The sequence below is a fragment of the Anas acuta genome, chromosome 6, assembly GCF_963932015.1.
Source record: "Anas acuta chromosome 6, bAnaAcu1.1, whole genome shotgun sequence".
Lineage (NCBI taxonomy): Eukaryota > Metazoa > Chordata > Aves > Anseriformes > Anatidae > Anas > Anas acuta.
In genome coordinates, this window is record NC_088984.1 from 25,631,578 (window position 1) to 25,651,229 (window position 19,652).

Here is a 19,652-nt window from a genome sequence, read left to right on the forward strand (position 1 = left end):
GAAGGTTGGTCATGTCCCCAGATGGCAATTCATGTTAGACTTTGCTTCACTGCTTATGTAGAAATGCCTCTTTTTCTTCAAGGCTGCAGATGTTCCCTAAACCTTCTGGAGAAATCAGTGTGGTAAAAGATTTTACTTTAAAGCATCCCTGGTGTACAGAGGGGGCAAAATAGAAGGGAAGTTATTGCCTTCTTGGAGAAAAAATGGTAGCATAGCACTGTCGCTGCTAAGAACCACACTAGGAATAGCTGACTTGGTCATATAATTGAGTGGCTAAGATCTGCTTTATTACAGCCATGTGGTGCTAGGGAAGCTTTCACACAGCAGAAAGCTTCCCAGGAGTAATTGTTCAGACTTTGTTAACAGTGTTTCTCTGCCTTGCTGGAGTTGCATGGGCCAACTGCCTTGCAATAGTTTTTACCCAGTTGCAGGAAACAAAAATAGGAGTAATTCTGTATAATTTGTTACAAATTTTCTGTCAGTCTGCACAGGTATTGCATCCTTTAAGACAGTATTCTCAGTGTGGGCCAGTAGCCAAACGGGAGTTTGTGGCTGCTAGGAGACAAGAATGTGGCTTAAAGTGCTCAAAAAAGCCAATGGTTAGTTTGCATTTGCTCAAAACTACTGCCAAAAAAGTCCCTGGCTCATCAGTTAAAGGTATGTGTGAAGTGTTGGGAGAAAGAAGGGGAGTGAGGATCTCTCAGGCATTCATTATGCATTGCTTGGAGTGACACTGAGGGCACAGCCACATTGTTTGCTGCAGTCTGTAAGTTTCCATTGCTCACTCTTTTTGTGTCTGTCATTTCAAACAGCTTAACTCTCAAGATACAGCACACCACTGCTCAATCCAGCTGTAGCGCCTTTTCTTATGCAATAAAACCCCTTCTTTGTATGGGAATCTTTGTAGATCATAGCTGTCTCTGAAGGTTTAATATCTTTCAGTTGGAAAACGAAATACCAATTTTGTTCCATTTCTCCCCTCACTGTCAAGTGGTTCTTTTTTGGCCTGGTTCCCTGAGGAAGGCCTGTGTTCAGAGTGTGCCCCCACCCCACTTATGTCTGACTGCTTCCCCTCTCTGTGCCTCTCACAAGAAGTAGCTTTGAGCCCTTGGGTCAAATAGCTGCATTTGGCAGGGACTGGGGTTTGAAATCTCAACACAACTTTGTTCCTACAAATTTTGTGAAAAAACGGCCGGTCATAGGGAAGAGAGTGTATTCTAGATGTGTCACAAGATTGCATCCAAAGCCAAAGCATTGTTAGATGCCAGCCTGCGGAAAAACCTGAGTCAGAGCCTGCACTGTAGCAGAAACCTGCGAGTAGATTCTCTCAGAAGTCCAGTCAGTAGAGAATAGGGTTTTGTCACTCCTGCTGCTCATAGATCCCACACTAAAGACACACGTTCTGGCCATGACATGGGGGTGCAAGCAGTATTGCAACCTGTGGAAAAAAATGCCATAGTCTAGGAATTGAGAGGAGGAAGGTTGCTTCTATATCATAGGAAACTATTGCTTTTTATGCTTCACATTCCTGTTCTGCACCAGAAAGCTACTTCACAAATTCCACTGGGTGGTTTTGAAGAGCATACAGAAAAGCTGTCATTTCATTCCTTGGGCTTTTACTGTAGAACAAGCTTCAACAGAGGGCTGCAAATTAATGGAAGGCAAGAGGCTAAATATATCTCTGTCTATGCAACCTGCTGCTCTCAGAAGCAGGCAGCCAGCACAGGTGCTGGGAGCAGTCAGGCCATTGCAAATTGATTGTCATGGCTGTTTCTGTCTGACACAGGTGTATACTTTTGCCCCTCATACTGGTGGCAACTGGTGAAACAGTTAGTAAGCTGTCTGCTTCAGTAAGTTACCTGAGTTTGCTTCCCAGTACCTCCAAAATGTCCATGAGTGATGTTATGTCTAGGTTTTAATTAACCTGGGTTACATATAGAGTTATTATTGCAATGTAGTAATATTCCTCTCCTTTTCCCAGCAGTTCAGGACTTGCCAGTAATGGCTGTGGCATGCAGCTCAGGGATGAGGACTGTACATTTTATTTTCTGTCATTAAATGGGAAGGATGGTCTTTGCAACTTCTGTCTTGCTTGCTGCAAAAGTAAGTGTCAGTTGTTGGACAGAGTGGATGTTTGCTAATTTAAAATACCTTGGGCTGCTCTTCTGCCAGCTCTCCCATTAGCCGTGCAATTACATGAACCAGGGGCTGCTGGCAATGCAAAATGGGGAAACCACTTATCTGTCTCACTGCATAGTTAATTTATCAACATTTTGGTACTCCTTAACCCACAATTAACTCGTGTTGCCTTCCTAATCTCTGTCTCAGGTGCTGTGCATGCATTCTCATTTAAAACAGGTGTTGCCACTCAGCATGGCTGACCTTCCTGAGGTTTCTGTTATTGCTGCAGGAAGGGCTTTCTGGCAGGCACCCTTGGATATAGATGTATCATAATCAGCAGAGTGAAGTCTACAACTTATTGGCTTCTTTTCTAAGCTCAGATCTTCCTGTAGCTTGGGGGCAAATGGAAGCGAGTAGAGCAGTACCTTTACGAAAGCACTTAGAGCATACAGGACTTCACCCAATTCTCTACCCCTTCTATCAAGAATGACAGAAAAGGATGAAAAAGGCTTGTAATGAGAAGTCAAATCTTCATCACTAGTGGGTTATGCCACCAGGAAGTAGAACGGTTGTGGTTACCGTGACAGCTTGTTGCTGCTTTCCACTTGTCCAAATCAGAAATTGCTGGAAAATATTATAGGTATCTTTCTCTGTAGCCGGAGAGTATGCACCCATCTTGGCATCTCTCTAGTTGAGCTCAGGACTGTTTTTTAGCAATCAGTCTTCAACTAAACAAAAGGCCTGTTTGACATCTCTTAGGATTCAATGCCAGGTTTTTGGCAGCAGCAGACGGAGAAGAGGAACTACCACACGCAGGAAAAAAAAAAAAATGAAGAAAATGTTCCTCACATATGGAGGGTGGGGAAGGAGAGAAGATAAGGGTTTCCATGGCAACATTCCTTGAAGATAAGTATATTTAAATCTGTGTGAATTTTAGCATTCAAAACACAGTTGTGTTTCCCACAAAAAGATTTGGGGGAGGGCTGGAGTGGAAAGATTTTTTCCCCTGCTTTTCAGGTCGTTCCTCCTTTTACATAGGAGCCTGAACCTAAGATAAATTAAGTGCTTGCAATTGCTCTGATACTAACGCTCCTGTAAAGAAAGGCCTTTCCAAGAGCAAGAAGCATTGGTCATAGTACTGTATCTGCACTGACATCTCTGGCCCAAGCATTTGATCATGTCTTTAATGGGAAAAATAGTTTAATTAGAACAATGCTGGGCCAGTGCAAAGTCAAAAGGACAAACCTACAGCATTCCAGGTTAAATCCCGTGTAAATCAGAGCAAGACCTTTATAGTTGACTCTCAGCTAAGTGATAGTGGTTTTAAGGTAACTGAGGTCTTTGGCCTTGGCCAAAGAGGAGAGGTTGTAGAACTGAAAGAGCAGAGGAGCTGGGTAAAAGGCGTCCCTGGTGAGTGCCTTCATTGCCACAATGACAGTGAAACATCACTGTAGGTAGGCAGCGGATGTTCCTGTGACACTATTAGGCAAGAAATATTTACTCTTTATGAGTTATCAGTGCTGGGGCTACCCCTGAATCTCTGAAGCTTTTCTGCTCCTATCTGCAGAGCTGAGCAGCTTGGAGGCACTGGCATGCTCTGTGCTGCTCTCACCTCCCTGCTGGAATCCAGGCAGGTCAGCTCTGTCACAAGCCTGGCAGCGAGACAGCCAGTGCTGAGCCTGCTTGGCTGCCAACTTTCTCATCTCACCAAAATAGGCTTTTTTTTTTTTTTTTTTTTTTTTTTTTAGCAGTTGCTTCCAACTCAATAATGACTCAGACACTGCAGCAAGGGTAAAGCGATCATCTTCCCTTTCAGACCTTTACAGCAGAAGGTCCTGGGTATCCTCTGTGAAAAGCCGGAGCTTGCTGGGCACAGCCATCACCTGGATTCAGTTCTTTAAGTTACCTGATCGAACCAGATGTTCCTACAGTGCTGTGACCCTGCTGGCTACAGGGCTGTGTTTCAGCAATAGACTAAATGATTCCTACAAGTTCTTTGTGTTTAGCAGTCTTGGGGAGAAGAGGCTGGGAGGAAAAGAATAGTCATACATAAAGAGAGGATGAGATTTGCCCATTAAGGCTCTTGCCCTGAGCAAAGTTCCCTAGGCTGAGAATCACTAAAGAGAAACGTAGTAAGTCATATTTGGGTGTTTATCTTTTGAGGTGAGAGAGGGGAAACAAATGAGGGTGTCTGAAAAAGCAAAGTTCATATTGTCAGACTGGAAATTGCCACATGGTAGCATTTTGTATTGGCTGAGACCCTGATACAGAACAAACAACACTCATCTAGCTAAGGTGGCTATGTCCCTTGTCAGCTTCCCTGTGTCTTGATTGATAAAGCCTACAGGCAGTGTGGAAAAATGAACTTTTTATGGATCTTCTATTGGAATCCACTGTTATCAGATATGTTATTGTAAATTCTGGGACTAACATTCAAGCCCTGATGTCAGCACTAACATGAAAATGCATACTCTGGCTTTGTAATTTCTTGGACTGAAAAGCAACTGTCTTGCTGATGCAGGGCTTGTTAGCCGTGAGTTATTGATTAAATATATCATGTTTATTCCATCCCTTCCGTTCAGACTGCTGTGGTATTTTGTGCTACAAACTGATGCTCTAGCTCCATGCATTTGCCTTACAGCTGAACCTGGGGAGATGCGACAGCTCTGGGATATCTAAATAGCAGAAGTGCAGCAACTTCAATCCCTGTTTGGCAGCCTTCAGCATCCAGTATGTCACAAGCTGTTTCTTACTCCATCTTTAGGTGCTTGTAGGATAGCATGTTACAGTGGTGGGGTTCAGGACACCATGGGCATTAGATGGCAGTAGGTGGATTGCTGCCCCCTTGAACTGCTCCATTGTTGCACCATATATGAACATCCTCATATATCTCTAAGCTTCTGCAAAAACAGTTTCCAGGCCAAAAAAACGTGCCTTCTGGCAGGCTGGCTGCCTGCCTGTCTTGCCTGGGGAGAAAGGAGGTTGCCCACTGTGTGGCAAATTACCTTCTGACCATGTCCTGTCTCTGTGATGTGGCCATTCTGTTTTTGCAAGCTCTTCCAGGAATCTGAATGGGGGAAAGGTGCCTTGGGAGAAGAGTGAGCCCTGTGAGTTAATGGGAGCTGACAGGGATGCCTGCAAGAATACACCATTGTGTATTGTAGAAAATCAGCTGGACCAATGGTTGCAGCTACCCCACGTTCATTGTTGAGTGAGGTATTTGGGAACAGAGAGGGTATTTGAAGCACTTAGTATTTCCGTCATGCAGAATTCATATTAAATTTGCAGGAGCCTATGCCTTGATTTGATGGCATTTTTCTTGTAAAAGAAAGGAGAAAACTCACTGCTTGCTAGCAGTCTGCTCTAAATTAACCTCAGGCGTGGGCCCAGGCCTGCAAACCTTTGTATGACTGTGACTATTATTTATGCTGTGTGATTGCATTGAATGCCATTGACTATTCATATATTAGCCTACAACGTAGTTGTGGCTTTTAGTAACTAGAAACTAAATTTTTGAAGCTGTTCAGGTGTTTGGATTTTGAATATCCCATCAAGCACCTACCTGACTATATAAGTGCCTAGGCGTCTTTGTAAATCTGGTATTGTCATAAAGCAAAGAAAAGGATCTGACCTCTGGTTTCATACCCCTGTAGCAGCACCAACCAGGTAGGGCCTGTTGCTGAATGGGCGTAGTTCATAGTGAACCTCTTCGGTGTTTCAGGAAGCTTATTGGTCACTTTACCCAGTAAAGGTAAAAACACTGCAAAACCTACATCCTGCATTAGCCTTTATATATCTTAGAGCTGTACTGTTCTGGTGTGGTAAACTGAGTCGAGCAATCACATTTTCTTAATTACCCTCAAGAACTAGAAATCCTTATCACCTCTGTGTTTCTTTCTCCCACTACTGCACTGGTCTTGAAATTGTCATCACAGCTAAAAATCCTCATTCTGTAAATTAAACTGTGATTTAAAAAAAATGTAACCGTGCAGCTTCCTCATAAAACTCCAAGTCTTTTGTCGATGTGACTCACTCAATTACTCATGTGGGCAGACATTCAGATAATAAAAGTAGTTAATGGAAAGCAGTGAGAAATACTGCTGGTTCCTGAGGAGGTAGGGGAGGGGGAAGGCTACTGCGGGTATTTTATCCTAAGAACTGCTGAACTCACTGAGCTCCCAGACATTTTTTTAAGATAAGGATTTCTCTGGTCTGCTTTTTTTTTCTTTGTATAAAAACAGCTTGAAAAATCAGATTGACAATAGAGGAACAAAAGTAGCCTGGCAGTATATGTGTGCTTCTCTCCTCCCCTTCCTACATATTAGAAATGATAGCCAGTCTCTGCCCCAAATCAGTCTCTTCATCCTAGCAATGTATATATTTAAACAACACTCAATGAATTCCTGAATCAAAGAGTACAGCTAGCAGGTGATTAAATGAATCCTTTGGCTGGAGATATTGCATATAGAGACACGGACCAGAGTTTTCTAGAATAAGTGGGTCCCTGAGATTTGGTGTACAGTAGGCCAGGTAATACAACTACAAAGCAGATTTCAGTGGGACATTTCAGTGGATGCACAATGGAGGAATATGGGCACTTTTGTAAAAATAGTGAGATACCGCATGGATGTGAGAGCCCCCTTATGCAATGAAATTATACATGTATTATGGCTTCAGGGAGACTTAGAATTAAGACAAAAGTAGGACTAGTGGAGGAAGACAAACTAAGTAGAGCTGAGGGCTGCCTGTACAAAACAACCACAACAGTTAATTCTTGGTTGTGTGGCTCTGAGGCTGCTAGGTAATGGAGGGGTGTGCTACTGCAAATGGCTGTGTGAGCCCCTTCCAACAGAAGAGAAGAGTGGAGTGTGAAAAGGGAGAGGACATGAGGATGGGCTCATTCCTCATGCAAGATGAGCTGGGAGGGAGACTCGGGCTTGACTTTTAAAATAGAGCTGCTGGCACAGAGAAGCAATGCATGGGTGTTGAGGCTGTGGACCTGAGTAAGTAAGCTGTCAGATTATATTTAGCAAATATACACTGCAGAAAAGCACAGAGAGAGAAGGAGGGGAACTAGCTCATAGCTGAGCTCCATGGGTAGCGAGCGCATACAACAAGGAACAGGGCTGTTTGGAGAGGATGAATTGCTTTGGTGTTCCTGATACAAAAAATGTGAGGCCAGGGATCTGCACAGACCTGTATGATGACTTTGAGCAGTAGAGCTCAGCTTTTATTTATCCCTCAGTAATAGCTCAGCTGCAGACTGTTAGGTGAAGGGCAACCAACCTGTGGCCTGTGAACCCTAAATTCACCTCTGGCTCCATGCTAGGGTTGTCTTCTGCAGCAATCCTATTCCCTAGCTTTGGAACCAGTAGTCTGATAGGTCTTAAAGCCAATGTCACAAGCTGCTGTATACTGCAGCTGCACGCTCAGCTCAGCTCCAACCCACTGGAAGCTTGCTACCTAAGACTGGCATTTGCAAAATAGGTGAAATACCCTGCCCCATCTGAAATCGGGGGCGTCAATCCATTGGGCTCCTTGGAAAGTCCAGTTCTAAAGAGACAAAGAAGGGGAAAAAAATGCCTGTAAAGAGAGAGGCAACTTAGCTCATATAAGAAATCTGTGCCAGTTCTTTGAAGTGGCCCTGTATTACCTGAGAATCAGGTCACTGCTTTAACTAGAAGGACTAACGTTACGCTGATCTGCAAGTACATGTAGTTTGCAAAGCATGCCGATGCAGGATGGTGCTTGTAAGTGCTTTAAAGGAAGAGCTGGAGAAACAGTTTTTCATAGCTAGACAGATAAGCTTATTTTGTGGGGTGACCAGGTACCCACCAGTAAAACCACAAGCCCATAGAAACATTTCTATTTTTATTCTTCTCTACAAAGAGGAGTTAAATCTGAACTTCTGTGCAAGACAAGGTGGTGGAAGGAGAGAATGTTTTCTCAGGACCTCAAGTAAAATGTGTTTAAGCCAACACATACATGTCAGCTGTCCTTGTGCAGTTTCCTGGTCATCTGTGGGAAAGGAGACGTGGCAGTCTGCAGCCAGAGAGATAAGGGCGAGGCAGAGGATCTGCTTTTTGGTCAGTACATTGTGATTTGAGAAACAAGGAGTCCAACTCAGGAAACCTTAAAATGAGCAGAAGTTAACATGTCCTCAAGAATAACATTTTTTTAAAAAGCACATAACCCAATAAATACTAAACTAAGTAACACTAAAAGTTATGTGGACAAAGTGAGGATTCCTGGATGATGAGTAAAAACAGTTGGGTGAGGAGAAGCAGTTCATAACTTAGGCTTGTATGGGTTGTTTTTTTTCAAGGAGTGCAGGTGTTTGGGCTAGTGTTGGAATAACCTAAGTATTTCACTTGTGACTGATGTTCACAATGCATCTGTCACGTGGTATGCCCTGTTTTGAACTGTGTGTACCAGACAGAGCTGGCTATGTGGGGGAGAGAAAATGCCTCATACTCCTGCATTTGATACCATCCCCACATTCCCAGTTAAAGGCCCAGGTCCCACCAAATCAGTGTGTGAACCCTCGGAGACATCAGCAAGGCCATCAGCAAGGAACTTCGTGTCCATAGTCTGTAGTGGGAGATTGAAGAGCAGAATGCAGAAATGGGTCACCCTCTACCTTTGGCTCTGCCAGCTTACACGGGGGAGGAATTTGGCCCCCTGTGTTCAAAATGATTCAGATCTGAAATACTCACTCTTCTGGTACAGCTCAGCCCTGTGGGAATGCATGCACCCTGCAGGACATGCCACTTAGAGGCACAGAATCTAGGGTACAGAAAAAACAGATATCTAAAACACAGTTTCTTCATAAGAGCATAATGAGTTTCACCTCTGATATTTCTAAACAATCTTCATGAAGGAAGGATTCGTACGGAATAGATATTAGAAGCAAAACACAGACAAGAACAAATAGTGCTTGTGAGTCTTTTCTAGGTAGCTCTGGATCCATTTCAGAAAACCTGGTGGATGGTGAACAGGTGTTTTCTGGTGTCATGGGGCAGGGTTGGATGGTGCTGCTCACCCCTGTGGCCTGCCTCTCATATTTTCAAGACATAATCAAGCTCTTGGCAGACTGTTTCCCCAAGTTTCCCTCAACTATTACTCATAGGTAACTGTAACCATTCAGTTCTTTGTTGTATACACATTCAGAAATGTTACTTGAAATACATGTAAGCATCACCTACAACTTGACTCTTTGAGTGTGTGTGTGTGTGTTGCAATCTAGAATGAGCTGGTCAAAATGAGCTGGCAGCTACATGCGCTGTTGAGTTTACAGAGCAACCCCTTCGTGCTTGCACCTTACACCAGATCAGCGTCAAGCCTGTCTCAGGCATAAGTCATGGCCCTTGGTGTGTGCACCTTCAAATAAGACAGAAAGAGCCACTTAACAATACCAGCCTTTTGCTTGGCCCTGTCCATATATTACAGCCATGTTCTTTAGTGCTTTGGGCAAGTGCTGTCATTCTTATTTTTGTTCATAGGGAGAAAATCAGGGTGCAGAGGTTGTGACTTTGACTGGTTTGTAGCAGGAGGGGGACAGCTAAGGCTGTAACTCTTCCCTGCTAAAAGCTTGTTCATATCATTCACAGACGTCCTTGCCTTTGAAATAAATGACTCCTTTAATCTCCCTCTCAGAGGAAACAACTCAGGGAGGCCTGGCTGCCTTCTGCTCATAAATACTCTGTCAAGCCAGTTTCAAGCTGAGGTGGGTGAAGCTGCTGTGAATGATGGGGAGCCATCAGTCTCCATCTCCTGTTAGTCAGTCCTGCATCACTGGGATGTGCGCTCTTACGATACTGTCGAAAATAGCTATGGGTTCAGAAAGGGCTGAAATGTTCCCAGGTGTTGGCCAAGGGGGAAGACAGAGAAGAGAAAGACAGAGGTGCAGACTGATGGTGATGAGAAGCTGTGCAAAGAGGAGCTGCCTTCATAGGCTGGTGAAAGGGGATTACTTGTCCAGATGCTGGTGTAAGCAGGGAAGATGACTTCACAGATGTGATTTATTATCCTTCCCATGCAAGGGAGTTATGCTAATTTCAGAAACAGAACAGTTGTTTGTTGGCTTCTACAAATATAGAAAGACATAAAAACTTTTTAAAGTGGTTTATGTGGTTAAAGCATAATTACAAACAGGACAGGATTAAAAAAGCTCCACCGGCCAAGTTCCTGGAGTTATGTGAGTACCTAAGAATCTGAGCTTTAATTAAAAACAGGAAGAAACCAAAACCTCAGAGAATGGTTCTAACCATTGTAGCTGCAGAGGAAACTTGCAAATGTGAGGAGAGCGTAAGTAGGCCAGTAACATCTGATCGAGTCTGAAGTGAGCCTGCAACAATAGTCGAGGATGATTTTTCCCATGTGCTGCAGTGGAGCATTAGCTCTGTAACTGACCCTTTAGGCTCTGTCCCCTCAGCAGTCATATCAGACTTACCTGGGGGATGCCACAAGGGTCAGGGCAGGATGGGAAGGGTCCGACGGTTGGGTTTGGTTGGCATCTTTGGGAAGGAATACTGGCAGGAAAGTAAAACAAATTAGAGCAGTTCTTTCCTCCCCCCCCCCTCCCGACTGCTTTGTTGTTTGAACTCTTGGAAGGGAATGTGATGATGAACTGTGCTTTGTGCTGGCTTCTCTTTGAGACCATTTGTTGCCTGTTTTCTTTTAAAGTCTGAAATGTTAGAAAGAGATCATTATTTTTCCTCTTTAGCTTGACCTCTTCCCCCCTTGGAGAGTTTCTTCCCTTGTACTGGCTCTGTCCTTCTCACACAATGCTATGTTGAAATAATGTTAAAGGGAAAACTTGAATTCCTAGAAAAAAAGCTCAGTATTTAGAATGAGACATGTCCTCGAACAGAAAGACAGAGGCTCCGCAACAATCACGGACTGCCTCTGGCTGAGGTGTTTCCGAAATAGCGCTGTTAGGGCAAGCACTTCCATGAGATGTAAACTACCCCATAGGGGACAATTTCTACGCTTTGTGCAGCAAGCACTTTACCCAGCAGCAGTTTATCATAAGCAGAAAGGTTATCTGTGGTTACAATCTTGATTGCCCAGCAAATTGCTGAATGCCCGAGGAAGCAGGAGAATGTGCAGCTGCAGGGTGTGTGGGTTCTTCACTCTGTGTTACAGCAAGGGCTGGAGGTTGAGTGTTTAAGATGCCTTGGGATCCCGACACCATTTGTTGCAGGCACTGGATATGTATGAGCTGCATTCTGTGCCAGGCCACCCTGATGTGCTGGAATAGCCTTGGGAGTTAAATGTGCTGCTGCTATTCCCTTCATGCGCTTTGGATTATGAGGCTAGCAAAGATCTGCCATCCAGCCAGAGGCAGATCCAGACGTTATTTAAAGTGAGTAGGATGGCACAACTCTGTTTTTGTTGAAGGAATGAAGGTACTTATTTCAGCTACAGATTTTCTTCAGACCCCCAACTTTTCCTCCTTCCCCCGCCCCTGCAATAAATGTTACCTGCAACTGAAGGGCATGGGCCTATGTATACGGTCAGTACACATGACCATGCTTGATGTCAGAGGTTTTGCCCTTTGTCCAGCTGCAAATCTGTCTGGCTTCGTGTGATGAAGCAGGTACAGGGATTTGAGGCTTTTGTTTCTACTGCTTACAAAATACAATTTTTTTGTTGTTGCTTTTAAGGAAAAAATACTCAGAAATGGAAACCTCATAAAACTAGAGCTGAGTTGTTTACACGAGCAAACTGAAAACCTGCAGCCCAGTCTGTCAGAGATCTGACCTGGTCATCTGTTTAAATGGGATTAGGGATTGTGCCATTCAGTCTCCCATACGGCAAAGAAAATGGAAGAGGCTTTTGATCGTGATGTCTTCCCATGGTGCTGAAAATGGTGGCCTTCAAGCTACCCCGTTATTACCTTTCTCCAATTAAGAACAGGTGATTCAAGCAGTGTTATGTAGGACACACAAAGTGCCCAGCTGTGAGATTGCACATGACCAAATGATTTGCTCGTCTGGGCAAGTTTTTGTGTGCAGGGGACTCCCTTGGGAGGTAAATAACTAATGTGCATGAGGGACCTTGAATTCAGACTCCTGCTAGATGCTTGCCTTTCTATTTTCTAGTGACGGTTTTCCCAGTGTGCTTTCCCAGTGCCCAGTGGAAAATACACACACTGCCAAGTCTCAAAGCTATTGTACCAAGGGAAAAAATATTGCACAAAAGTATATATAAAAAAAAAGAGTTGGAAAAGTTAAAGTGTGTAATACTGTAATTAGGGCTCAGAGAGTATAAAAACTTAAAATTAGTTTAGCACATCACTTGACAGATGGGCAGTCATTTATGTAAATTTGGGGAAGTGGTAGTTGGATTCAGTTGGGGTAATTTAAACGGTATTTCTAATCATTTTCAGTATGTGTACAGAGAATTATAGGATAACCATTATTCTGACAGGAGGGCTCTTCATATTTAAATTTAAATCCACAAAAGAGTACCCTATTAAAATGTAAACATGCTGTGATAACAAGCACCTAATTATGCAGACAGGTTAGTCCAGCCACTCTGGTGAGCAGCTGTGTGCACATATTTCAGACAAGGCTTTTTCTCCTACCCCAGAAATCACTGGCGGGGCCACTGAGAGGTCAAGAGGTGCCTGAGCCACAGGTGGGAGCTCCCTGTAAGCGGGGCTGATGCTGAGCTCAGAGCTGGCAACAGATGAGCCCTCACAGGTTTCCGCTGACAGCCAGGCCCTGGCGACCCAGAAGCACAGAGAGATGATGCAATTAAGTTCCCCCTCCCCACAGTCTGGTGCTACCAGTTGAAGTTAAAACTCCAAACAGCATCTTCGGAGAACATTCCTCTTCACATCTTGACAGCTTTCTCAATTTGCCAAGGGAAGGATCATGCAGGTTTATTGGGGAGCTGCCAAATGACAGCTTGACTTGACACCTGAGAAGTAAATGAAGGAAAAGGAAAGCCTCAGCCTGCCTCCAGCTTGGCACACATGCAAAGTCCTGGGAGCGTAGGTGTGAGCAGCCACTAGAACTGCAGCAGCAGATGTGTAGTAAGGGAGTCCAAGCTGAAGCTAGTGTGGAGGAGGGAGATGGGGTCCGTTATCGAGATTCATCAGCTACCAGCGTGGCAATGGCCGATTCTTGGAGACATAAGACAGGGCTGCGAGCCTCATGCTACATAGTAGCACTTTGCAGGTTCACGTTGGTTGGCTTTTCTTCCTGGAGCCCTTGCAGCAAAGGCTCAGATCTCTCAAAAAAGGTGTGCTAAGAATCAGCAGGGGGACTGACACAGAGGATTTATTCTTTAATTGCAGCAAAACCAGTATTTTTGGATGCATTCCTGATGGTTTATAAACCTGGGGGCAGCAACAGTTGGGCAGTTTTAGGGCAGGGGGTGCCGGGATCCAGGAGGCCGGACACCTGGCTAACCCAGCTGCGTGCTGGAGCGTGGGCACTGCACCATGGGGTACAACAGCCCCAAGAGGGGTACAAGCACAGGTACCCCTCTTCTTCCACACACATGGCGGTGACGGTCCCTAGCAGGGTGGTCCCTAGCAGGGTGGTTTGTGGGTCCTGAACTTTTTTGGTTCAATTAAGACTACAGCTGTAAAATACAAGTTACCCTTCCTGGCACCTCACCTGCCTGTAGGAAAAAGAGAGCACACAAAAATTAAAATAATCAAGTAGTTGAGTGTAAATTTTAACCCACATATTAAAAACGAGAGAAAAACGCTTTGCACATGAAACTTCAAAGCAGCATAACGAAGAACGCTGCGCCTCATCCTTCACTGGGGAAGAACTAAAAAGCTGAGGACGGCGTCTCCAGGCAAGCATCCCTCTGGGCACGGATTTTTATCTCATTTTTAAGGGAAGAAACCTTGCCGAGAGGCTGCTGGCGGAAAGGAGCGCCCAGCACCAGCCGCGCAGCCCCCCCCTGCCCTCAGGGGGCTCCCGGCCCGGCCGAGCCCCTCAGCGCCGGGAGCCGGAAGTGGGCGCGGGGGGGTCCGGGGGAGGGAGGGAAGGAGAGAAGAGGAGGGGGGGGGGTGCCCGGCGCATGCGCAGCGGGGTTCGCCCGTCCGCGCCCCGCCCCCGCCGCGGTGGGGGTCCCGCGCGCGCTCCCTGCCCGCGGCGCGAGGCCGGGCCCGTGCGGCGGGTGGCGGCGGGGGCGCGCGCGGAGCGGAGCGGAGCGGAGCGGGCAGGGGACGGAGCGGGGTGGGGAGGGGAGGGGGGGGGTGGGTGCGAGAAGAGAGGAGAGGACAGACAGACGGACGGACAGACAGACGGCTGGACGGACGGACGGACGGACGGACGGAGGGGGCGAGAGGATGTGAAGATGGCGGAGCTGCAGATGCTGCTGGAGGAGGAGATCCCGGGGGGGCGCCGGGCCCTGTTCGACAGCTACACGAACCTGGAGCGGGTGGCCGAGTACTGCGAGACCAACTACATCCAGGTGCGGGCCGGGCCGGGCCGGGCCGGGGCGGGGCGCGCGGCGCCTCAGCGCCTCAGCGGATCAACGGCCGCGTGCCGCCTAACGGTCGCCCAACGGCCGCCGCGCTGAGGGGATAACGGGCGTGCGGCCCGGGCGGGGGGGGGGGGGGGGAGGCCGCTTCGCCTCCAGAATTAAGCGCCCCGCTGTGAAAGGTGTGAATGTTTGCTATGCGAAATCGCCTCCCCTCCGCGGCTGTGCTCGGTGTCCCCGCTGCTCGCCCCTCCGCTGACAGCAGCGCGGTGAGCCAGGGGGCTTCCCGGCTGCCCCCGAGCCGGCGTTGTGCTGCACAGCCCCGCGCTGCCCGCGGTCTGCCCGTCCGTGGTGTGCCTCCCCTGCCGAGCAGGGCTGTGGTGGTATCCAGAGCTCCCCAGCGGTAGGCGGCGGTGGCACGGAGCTGAGGAGGTGTAAGTTGGTACCGCAGTCTGTGCTTTCTGCCGTGACCGCTGAGGAGCCAGCTGGCCGGCTCCGATTGTTCCTTTCGTGCTGTTTTCACTAGGAAGTGAAATGCGTTCCTTTGGTGATCGTGGGGTCAAATGAAAGAGTTTCCCCCCAAACGAAAGAAAACAGCCGTCAGCTGTCAGCCGTTCCTCCGAACGGTCTGAGCGTGTGGGAAGGGGAGAAGGGGGACATGGATTTGTGGTGTCAGTGCCGAGGAAAGCGCAAAGGCTCCTGGTTTTATTTTTGCTTTCAGTCCTCTAAGTGGAGAGTGCTTGTGTGTTTCCTGAGGGCGAGTGGGGCTGAGATCTGTGGCTAGATTGTATTTGCAGAGAAAACGGGAGCTTATTTAAACAGAGGCACAGAATAATGAAGATTTCTCTGTAAAGAAGCTCAGGCTCTTTCTTTCAAATTGTTGAATGACAAACCATCTCGCAGAGAGAAGACTTGGAATATTTTGGGTCATTTGCCTAACATGACAATGCAATGAAATTCTATAGATGCACCTTGTTATGTAATTAATAACATTTCATGTGCTGAATTAGTGTGACGTTCATTCTTTAAGGAAAATACAGTGAAATATTTTCTTTTAGCCATAAACTGATACGCTTGTATTTAAATCAGTACTTTTTTTGAAAACAGGGAAACTGTCTTTTTTCTGAGAGAGGAGAGTGTCTTGGAAGGCAGATCTGGTAGGAAGAAGTGGATGTAGCTTTTTTGGTTGTTGTTCTGTGACCTTTTTTGTTTTCTTCCTGTAAATCAAAGAATATAAAATTTGTATTGAAGAGCTCCACTTCTATTGTTTCAATAAAAACTACAGAGGAGGCCTCCATGCTGTTTCATACAAATAGAGAATGAAAAAAGAGGGTTATTGCCCCGGTTGGTGTACAGTCTGTAACATAGCCTAGATAACAGGAGATGGGTACAGACAGATGGTGAGTGAAGGAAGAGAATGAGACACTTTTGGTCAGCCTGATGGGTTCTGGCCACTGCGCATCAATATCACCCTGACTGCTGGCAATTTGTCCAACCATCGTGACAACAGAGAGCTTTGAGAGGGAGGTGAGAGTGAGAGAACAGAATTGTGTTGTGAGTGCTGACTGAAGTGCAGTGTGGAGTCACTGCATGAAAAGGTTTAAATTTTTAAGTAGGGAATGGAGGACCTCGGCCAGGTGGTAGGCTTTGGCCTTTAGATTTGGCTGAGAGACTAGAGGGCAGGATTACTGTAGAGCAGACGTCCAACTGGAAGAGATTCTGGATTAGTAATGTGAGTGTCCTTATAGCAAATCTGCTAGGGAGTTCACCCCATGTTCACGGTGCCAAAACTACATAAACTGCTGGTTAGGATCCATACCCAAAGATATAGATATATATATATTTTACTCCTGCAAGAGCGGGAGTGAGTAATTGGATATAACTAACAGAATTGGGGATTTTGCTTCTAATAATAATTATTCCAAAAATCATTATGCACATTGAAGTCCAAATTATGTTTTTATGGATTTTGTGACAAAGATGTGCTTGTAATTGCTCAGAAATATGTGGGAGAGTAATCTTCTAGAAAGTCAAAAAATATTCCAGAAGATGGACTAATTCTACCGTAATCCTTTAATGTTTCATTGTTGACAGAAGGTTTTATCATGGATATTCCTGAGATCTAGCAGGGGCTCAGTACACGACTGAGATCTGAGTTTGATCTGCTGGATGATAGGCAGGACAGCGATAGGGGTGTTGAAGACATTTCATTGCCTTGTATCTGTCAACAAGCTGTCACCTCATCCCTCCCCCCCCCCACACACACCTTGACAGTTGGTGTTTTGAGGTGGTTTTATTGTCAAGTACAGAAATAAGTCAGTGGAGGCATAGGTCAGTTTAATAGATGCTTTGGAGTTCAGCGAGAAGGTGAATGTTTTTCCTATTTGCAACATCTTTGCAACATCATAGCGGCTTCAAAACAATTGAGCTCCTTCTCTCTTAGGTGTGGGAATTGCTAGGTCATAGTCAATGACCTAGCTGTGTTGGCTGTAGCTCATTAGACTCCTGCTTATGGAATTAAAAATGTTCTTTAAATTTTGACAGAGTTTGATTACCCAAATTATGATTGATATTACTGAGCTCAGTTACTTAACAACAGGGAATGTTAAATAAATCGTTACCCTTCCCCTGAGTCTGTGATACAGCAGTATATCAGAGCACATCAGCTTAAAAATTTGTGATAAATAACTAGGAAATACAGCAAATATGTAATAAATGGAACTGAAGCAATGAAAAATGAAAAGCTACTATTTGGACAATAAAATTAAAAAAAAAGGCTTTTTCATTCACTGTTTTTCCACAATGGCTGTTCCTTTTAAATTTTCCCACTAGGAAAATTTGGTCTCCCAGCTCTCTAGCAAATCAATTAATCTAGTAAGGTGGTGTATTTTTCGAGAGGCACTACTCTTAAATAGGAAAATAAGTTGCTAGAATACTAAACATCTAAAGAATGATTTTCATTTGCATAGTACAACAATTAATACTTTTTCTGTGATTATGATTGTACTGTAGATTAGGATAGTTTTGTTTTTTTTTTTAATTTTAAATGTAAGTGCATAAATTACACATTTAAATCTGCTTGTGTTACTACAGAAATCAGATCAGCTTTCTGTTAAGAAGCTGTCTTCTAATAACTTGGAGAAATCATAGAGTTACTGCTATGTATTGACACAATGTCAATCACGGGTTAAATTTTATGCTGCCTTGATATTATATTTGATATTATATAATATTGAGTAATATTATACTATTATATGTTATACTGTATTATACTATTATACTTGATATTATAAAAACATTTTTGCAGTCCACATTGATTTATCTGGGTCTTTCGTAAAAAGCAGAGAAAAGTTTTCTAATTACAATGGTGTAAATAGAGCATAGAGCTTTCTAGAGTAACTGGATGCTTGTATCTGTTACCTTGCTGTTTTCAAAGTGTCAAAAAAAATTATCAGATTGGTGGCTTTTCAGCCCGTACATATCTAGCAGGAACAGATACAGGGTGAAGTCCCACCAGCAAAGTCAGCTCACACAATTGAGTGAAAAGCCAAGCCTCTGTGTCCTGTCCAGCATTCAGAAAGCGTGTGGGATTTCTGTGTGCTGTGTTCTCCAGATGCTTCTAATGGGCTCTGTATTTCTTGGTCTTTCAAGACTCTTAGCTGTGCTTGCCTTTTCTAGAGACTGAAAAGGAGGATCAAGCTTTTCTATGGGTTTTCCTGTCTTCATAGTCTTCATGTTGCTGTGATTGTACTGAGTTTTATACACAGAAAAGCCCTTGTATTTGTAAGGGGAAGAGCTTTAGTTATTTAATGTGAAATTTCTGCTGAGTTGCTTGTAACGACTGGTACAAGTAGCTAACTTGCTTATAAACTATTAATTCCTTAGACACACAAGTTTGAGAAAGATCTCTGTTCTCTTTGCTGAAGATGAGATGTGTATCACCTAACAAAAACAACTGATTTATTTTTATTTTATTTTAATGATCAGAAAGTGGTTTTCACGGTTTTCAGTTCTCCTGTTCCTTAAATTTGTTTCCTTTTAAATCCAACTTTGGTGAAGAGTTGGTTAAGCTTAGTGTTGATAGAAGACTCGTTTGGCAGGTGTTAAAGTGGGTGTTGATGAGATCCAGAGAATTTTTGTCCAGAATTTCAGGAAGATGCTGTCAGGTTAAAACTCTTTAAAAATACAAAGTAAATGGGTACCCTACTACTTTCTTCAGTGTCTCTGCTCTCATGCTGTCTCATGTTCAGACTGTAGATCACTTACAAGGTTTCCACGTTCCCTTAAAGTGGAGAAGTAACTGGATGGTGGGTAATGGTGCTGCTGTAACAGAACTAGTAATAATACTGATGATCTTCTTGGCTTCCTTTACTTTTTCATGTCCTCCTTCCCTTTTACTTATTGTATCTCCAACTGTCAGAGTTTTAAGGACTCGATAATTTAAAGGGAGGTTGACAGATGCTACTGGAAGTTGGATGGGGAGTTGGATAGCCTCCATATTGCATTATTAGGGTATACAAATAGAAAAACCCTCTGAAGTGACACCACATGTTTTCAGTATTTATGACAAAATTAGGAAAAAAAAGTGCTAAAAGATGCCATTTATGTTTATGGATCTTTGGTTTGAATGTTCTGAAATAAAATCCCATGGCAGTAGTTCAGTCACAGTGTATAATTCTCTGGGTTACAACTGTATTAAACGGCTGTACAAATTGTTTCTGCATGGCTCTCTGCTGAAGATCTGCAGAGAGCTTGTTGGTAGGTTGGTGAGTTTTGTGGGGGTAATGGAGATACAGGCTCATCCTGTTTTCTTTTAAGAGAGTCAAAATAGCTGGTAAAGTTGGTGAAGTATTTATCACTCAACCACTGTACTTCCTCTTGCATTAACTGTGCTGTGTTTTGCCAGGAAAGCAAATTTAATTAATTTAATAGTGTCACAAGTTCAAATGAGGGTTCAGGAAGAGTAGAATTGATTTCTGTTGAGTGGATATGGAAATAACATGAGACATTTTATCAGTGGGAGTTGCTGGTGGTAATACTTTATGTATAAACATGAAAATTGGTAAATATGCACATTG

General features: G+C 44.5%; 1 protein-coding gene across 13 annotated transcripts in view; it reads left to right on the top strand.

Annotated features, from left to right (window-relative positions):
* Positions 1-1,965: 1,965 nt before the first annotated feature.
* The window catches only part of ABI2 (abl interactor 2), a 72,368-nt gene continuing 54,681 nt past the window's right edge, over positions 1,966-19,652 (top strand). The window contains exons 1-2 of one of the 13 annotated variants that reach the window (XM_068685913.1): positions 1,966-2,103; positions 2,881-4,851. Coding sequence is in view for 12 of the 13 variants with exons in the window: in XM_068685914.1 (XP_068542015.1) it covers positions 14,449-14,565 (117 nt within the window). In the remaining variant the exon portion in view is untranslated. Of the gene's footprint in view, positions 2,104-2,880; positions 4,852-14,222; positions 14,566-19,652 lie in introns of those variants that run through there. The other 12 variants (XM_068685914.1, XM_068685909.1, XM_068685905.1 and 9 more) reach the window with 12 other exon arrangements.